At 50.1% G+C, this 6,611-nt stretch overlaps 1 protein-coding gene across 1 annotated transcript; it reads left to right on the top strand.

Annotated features, from left to right (window-relative positions):
- The first annotated feature begins 2,413 nt into the window (after positions 1-2,413).
- LOC119436687 (uncharacterized) lies at positions 2,414-6,237 on the top strand. Its single transcript, XM_037703654.2, has one exon. The coding sequence runs from the start codon at positions 2,429-2,431 to the stop codon at positions 3,845-3,847; it is 1,419 nt and encodes a 472-aa protein (XP_037559582.1). The 5' UTR covers positions 2,414-2,428; the 3' UTR covers positions 3,848-6,237.
- The last annotated feature ends 374 nt before the right edge of the window (positions 6,238-6,611 follow it).

The raw sequence follows: 6,611 nt of genomic DNA, 5'->3' as shown, positions 1-6,611 counted from the left end.
CCACGTCCCTACAGTTCTGCATGCATCTCACTTCATCGTCCTGGCCGAAAACTTTACGTATTTATTAATTACTTTTGATAAGGATTGAAGATAATGTGCAATTATAGATCTCAGGGGGATATACAGTGACGTCATTAAAAAAACAAGAAAAAAAACATGTCGAGTGCGTTGGGTCTCTCGATAATAGCGGCATAAATGTGAAAGATGTACGACGTTCTGCTTGCACCATGTTTTCTGATAAGAAATGAACTCGATTGCTAAATATAAAATAGCAGGGATCGTACGCCCGTATAGGAAAACGGCGCCGCTATCATTCAGTGCCGTCATCTACATGTGTGTACACAGGCGAGGACAAACACCGCGGAGACACGGGTCGCCTAAATTCAGGCTCTGTCGCTTTAGAAGGTGAAGGGCGACATGGCCCTCCGCACGAAGGAAGCTCGCATGTAATCCGCAGTGCTACCGAGACTTCCTATTAGTATGCGAGAAGGCATGCACTTTTAAAAGTCAAATTTAGCTCCACGGTGTCTTCTTTTCCTTTTTTTTTTTGTCCCTCTCGGAATCCGTAAAGGCGTTGAAATACGCTGTCGTATCTTAGAGCGAACCACTCCTCATGCGCGTGGTGCAAACGTGCGGTACGCTGCAAGAATTGCGGCAAGCAGAGATCAGTCATGCTCCTTCCTGCTGATAGTCGCACCATCGATTATTATTAACCCGCGGTTAGTGACAAAAAAAGATCTCAATTCTGACTAAGCGCGCATGACCAGGCAACTCGGACACAACGTACGCTTGGGTACTTTTTGCGTACCATATGGTTTGCCTGCCGGCAAATTTATTCTATTAAGAACTGATCTACACCCACGATGCGTCAAAATCCATCACATTCATGCATCTGATATGTGTCGTTCTCCTTGAAATGGAAATGGCAATGACTTCTCCTGGTCGGACGACACCATCCGGCCACGTTGAAGGGAATATCCAGCAAGCTGTCGGGTTCCACGTATGAAGAGTTATGCATGATGCGGGCGCGTGCAATTATTTAAGCAACCGTGAAAACATTCTAACATTCTGACGTTTTTTTCCCCTCTCTTACAGCAACATATCTCACATGAAATATACTTTACGTTTTGTGTGTATGAGCGAGTACGCCGTAAAGCACCACAATTCGTACAATGCAGAAACGCTGAACATGACTTAAAAACAAAGAAATGTTGCCGCTATACTATACAGCGATGACTTCCGGCAACAAAACGTGTCGCGAGCATGGATTGACGGGCAGTGATAATTAGTCGCTTCAGTGTTACATTCTGTGCAATGAACTGTATAATGCACGCAGACTGCCACTCGTCGCAGCGTACCCTATAGCGTTACGAGCGGTCGTAGCAAGAATAATCCAGATATTTGCTTGGATCATTTTGCTTGCCTTTTTTACTGAAACTGAAAGAAAGCGCGCCTACGTTTTCTTTTTTTTACTTGTTTATAGATGACAGAGAAATAGCTGCACACCTTAATTGATATGGGAAACATTAACCTCCCGATATAACATTTCATAATGGCATGCCTGCAACGTAAGCGCGTCGTTCTTGCAGATACCGTCACCATTCAGACCAATAACATGAAAGGCTTAAAATTTTGTTTTCATAGGTTATCGGGGACACATTTCATATTCAGAAGGCTAGTTCGGCCGCAATTTGTGAGTCTCTATTCTCTATGCACAGGTAAATGTGATGTTCTCTATATGAGACGACGCGCTGGTGACCATTGTACCAGGCTACGCTGGAAGGCCCCGTTGTGCATTGTAGTAAGTCTGTGCTGTATGCACCTTGTGACCTTCCGGATACCGCATTATATCGTACGTTTGCGCAAGGGAGGTACATTATCGCGTAGAGAAAGCAGGAAGCACTTGTCGCACGTTGCAATTTACACGTAGTAAAACATGCTGCGGCTTTCGATTATGTTTCGAGAATACACGAAATTCATTCTGTTTCTCTCACGTTATATCCAGGAATATTGGCTCAAGCACCCCATTAGTGCGTCGGCTGCTGCGAAAAAAAAAGTAACACGATCGCGTTAAGTGAATACAATGTGTGCATCCCATTCCGGCACGTGGATGGTGAGTGAGCCTGGCTTTATTTCTGTCGCGCAGGTGTGGGCCAAGGAGATCGACAAGGCGCAGGACCTGCAGCAGGAGGAGACGGCGCACATTCCGGCCGAGCATCGCGGAGGTGGTGGCTACGAGCCTCCCGAGCCGCCGCAGCAGCGGCCGCACCACGAGGCGTCAGCGGGCCACGTGGCCGCCGTGCCGGTCATCCCGATCCACGACCACCACGACCACCACGACCACCACGACCACCACGGCGACCACCACGCGGTGGCGGCCGTGGCACCGCAGGACCCGGGCGACCCATGGCCCCTGGGTCGTCCCGACATGCCACAGATCAAGAGTCTCAATGTCAAGTGCGAGAAGAACCACATGAAGGTTTTCCTCGAGTTCGACCGGCCATTCCATGGAATGATCTTCAGCAAAGGTCACTACAGCGACCCCAAATGCGTGCACCTGCCCCCGAACACGGGACACATCGCCGTCAACTTCGACATCTTCCTGGGCAGCTGCGGCATGTCGAGCAGCCAGCAGGGCGGCTACGACAACCTCGGCAGCGGCGTGTTCATCGAAGACACCATCATCGTCCAGTACGACCCGCAGGTCCAAGAGATCTGGGATCAGGCACGCCGGCTACGTTGCACTTGGTACGACTTCTACGAGAAGGCGGTCACTTTTCGTCCCTTCAACGTCGACATGCTGGACGCAGTGACTGCCAACTTTCTTGGAGACAACATTCAGTGCTGGATGCAGATCCAGGTGGGTAAAGGACCCTGGGCCAGCGAGGTTGCCGGCATTGTCAAAATCGGCCAGACCATGACCATGGTTCTGGCCATCAAGGACGACGAGAACAAGTTCGACATGCTGGTGCGCAATTGCATCGCGCACGATGGTAAGCACCAGCCCATCGTGCTGGTCGACGAATACGGATGCGTAGCGCGCCCAAAGATCATGAGCCGCTTCCAGAAGATCAAAAATTTCGGTGCCTCGGCGTCGGTCGTGTCATACGCCTACTTCCAGGCCTTCAAGTTCCCGGACTCGATGAACGTGCACTTCCAGTGTGTCATCCAGGTGTGCCGTTACGAGTGTCCCGAGCCCAAATGCGACGGTGATGCGGCACTGGGCGGTCACTACCTGCCGGCACCACGCGACCCATCGTCGGCGTACTCGGAGCAGAAGGCGCACTTCGTCAAGCCGTCCGAGTCGCAGAAGCAGACCGTCTCCGTGACCAAGAAACAAGGCGCCGTCACTGTGTCGACGGACCCGCCCAAGGAGAACCCGCCGCCGGTCTTTTACAACCGACAGGGCGAGCAGCTGCCCAGCGACAACGACGTGGTGCATTCGAACACGGGCTACGCGATCGCGCACACAGGTGGCATGCCGCGCTCGCACGACGCTCGCCGGCGCCGGCGAGAGGTTGGTGCCGACGCGACCGACATCCAGACGCAGAAGGTCATCCAGGTGGTGGCACCGGGTGACGTCGCCTTCAACCTGCCTACCGGAGATAACGACACCCTCGTCGACGTGTACAGCAGCCGCTCCGCCTCGGCCGACGGAAACATTTGCATCTCGCTCCCTGGCTTTGCTGCGGGTCTCATCGTGCTCTTGCTGCTGCTCATTGTGTCTATGTTGGTCGCCTCGTTCCTCTTCGTGCGTGTGCGCCACATTGCGAACAGCAAAAACCACGATCAGATAATCTCCTACGACAGCCCCGAGTTCGTCAAGGTGGCCATCACACCACAGTGAAGACGTCATGCTCCTCGCCAGAGCTACGGTTCCTGCGTGTTCCCCGGATGCTGCTCCCTCCGCGCAAGCATGAGCGTGGAAGACGCAGGCGCAGCGTGAACGACGACAGACCGTGGGGGATCGTGAGGCCTGTGGCGTGAATTGCGGTGTGGCAACTGCCTTAAACTGAGTAGGAAGAGCAAAGAACGATGCGATAGAGCTGACTGATCTGCTGCGGCAGCATCACTTGGCCAGTCGCATTTAGACTAACAAGGTTGAACATAGCGGCGAGGAATAGTCCCTCTTCTTGCCATTGCCTAACGTCACGTGAGCCGCAGGCAAGCAGAGCCAGCCAAATAGTGCACGAAAGGAACGCATATGAGGTCGCGGGAGTTTTTTTTTCCCTCTGCGGCGTCAAATGCCATATGGTCTGAAATATTATTTGCTTCGGGCATTCCTTTCGGAAGGTACTTCATTGCAGGATGACAATCATCAATTCCTGTATACATTAATGCCCTCATCATCGCTCTTTGTTGCAAGTAGATGATAAGAGTTCAGAAGGCTTCTTACCGAGGCTTTACTGGATGTACGTAACAAATTTTGAGGAACAAATTTTTCAGAGCCTAGTTGCTGGCGCAATCGCTAAATGAGGAGATGGGCCCTGAGACAGGATATGGCAAAGCCATTCGTAGTTTTCTGCAAAGACAGTGTGCGATTAGTACTGAATTAGTGAGAACACCATAAAGAAACAATCGCTTTCTAGAGCCGATAAAACAAATGGCAACGGCATGTATCGTTGCCGAATATATGCGTCGTTAGCGCTGTTTTGTGCTCAGGTAGGCAGGCAAAGCGTTCTGGCTGTTCTGGAAACAGCATAGCTGCGCGAGGCATGTTCAAGACGACGGCTTCAGTTTCGCTGCCGCCTGATCTTCATGCATTCAGGAGAATATTAGTCATCCATTGACGCGCACGCGCCGACGTATGTTTCCTCTCTCCTTTTTTTATATTCTTTTGTTGTATAGACGTCTGCTATGGCATGCAGTGTGCAACGCGATCGATTCGCAGCCTTGCCTGTCCGCGCTTCTTTTTTGTAACATATTTATTTCGTGTTGGCAATACCACCGTGCTATTTTGTTGTTGCAAGCGTACGCGTATATCCTGTTGTTGAAGTTGATGGACACTAATCGTCAGCAGTGTTGCACCGTGGGACCTGGACTCTTAGTTTTACGGCCTTCTTACTTGAATGCATTGTTCCTGAACGTGTGTGAGTGTCCTTGTTCAACGCTTTCTTTTCTTGTTTCTTGCTCGGAGTTTTAAGCCAGCGGTATATACTGCAACTTATTATTGTGTATAATACGGGGTTCTGTCTCCGCACTCTTAAGATGCTGCCGTCCAGTGACTGGACGTTTAGGAGCACGGGTGCATGCAGACGTAACAGCACAGTTCGCTTCCATCTGGCTCCAGGTACGGGACCAGAGGTGGTGCTACTATCGCAGCTTTCAACGACAGCACATTCCACGGAACCACTGGAAGAGCCAAGTGGGCTTAGAAGCCGTGTCGTGCTGGCACCCTGCCAGGCATTGAAGTTCAAGTGTGGTCTCCGCCGTACATGTGTAACATGGCGGCCGGTTGTTCTCAGTGAAACAAACACTTCACGTTGTCGGTTTTGTTTCGTCTCACGGGGCATTGTTTCTATCTCTCTCTTGATGACGTTCTGCTATAGAGATGGATTGAATGCACTGTCCCAGTCACACTTGTTCAGAACGCTTTTGTTGCCCTGGGTTCGTAGAAGGTATAGGCACTGCACTTGGTGTGGACGTTTGCGATTATTTTTTTAAACACTATGCGAAGCCTTCTCTTCGCTGCTAACAGCTGCTGGAAAAGTCTCGTGTCCCTACCTACCTGCAGACAAGCAAGAATTGCGTGTCTTTAACAAGTGTGATAGGGACGACGGACGCAGAGTTTCTTTGCTAGGCGAGGAGGTGCGGGTACAGTATTCGCGGAGCCCCTTTCCCGCTGTGTACCCAGTTGCATCGCCTTATGTACAGCTCTTCATTGTCTTCTTCTTCTCTGCCTTCAACCTATCTGCCCATGTTGCACCATGCATTCAAACGCCCTGCAGTACGATGTTTTTACTCTGCTGTACTACGGAGCAAAACTGGGCTTGGTGGGAATGATGTTTACGTTCTTTTAAATTTTTTTCTTTAAACAGTCGTATACATGCACTTCAAATGAATTTGCAAGGTTTGTAACATGCCTAGGTTGTCACAATGTCCAGTCGCGCGCTGCTTTTTGCTACGAGCGTACAAAAACACAGTAGCGTCTTAGCGCCATGATATGGTGACGAATGACCTTAATAAACATCGAAACAAATGACCGCTATGGCCCTTTTGTTGTCTTTTGTGCTCCAACGGGCATCCTGCAATTGAGGTTACTGTACAAGGCACAACTCCCAGACTGACGGAGTTATGTCTTGAACTGCGCCTCAAGAAATGTTCTGCAACGTTAGAATCGCAAATTCGTGATGTGACGCGGTAGTAATTGTTGTCAAGCACATGTCGTCAGGCACATGTTGTCAAGCACTGCATACGAATGAAATGAGGACTGTCGTTTCCTTAGCATTTCACGCAGTATTTTCACTGTGTTTGTCGCATGATAATGTAATGCACCTCTGCATTTGCGCTTCTCTTTTTTTTTCTTTTGTACACATTTTTCTGTGTGTGTGTGTGTGCGAAGATCAAAGCCGCTAACTGTTCTTTTGATGTGACATCTTTATTTCACGCTT

This window comes from Dermacentor silvarum, chromosome 1 (genome assembly GCF_013339745.2).
Source record: "Dermacentor silvarum isolate Dsil-2018 chromosome 1, BIME_Dsil_1.4, whole genome shotgun sequence".
In the NCBI taxonomy this organism is placed as follows: domain Eukaryota; kingdom Metazoa; phylum Arthropoda; class Arachnida; order Ixodida; family Ixodidae; genus Dermacentor; species Dermacentor silvarum.
This window is presented reverse-complemented; position numbering and strand designations above follow the sequence as displayed.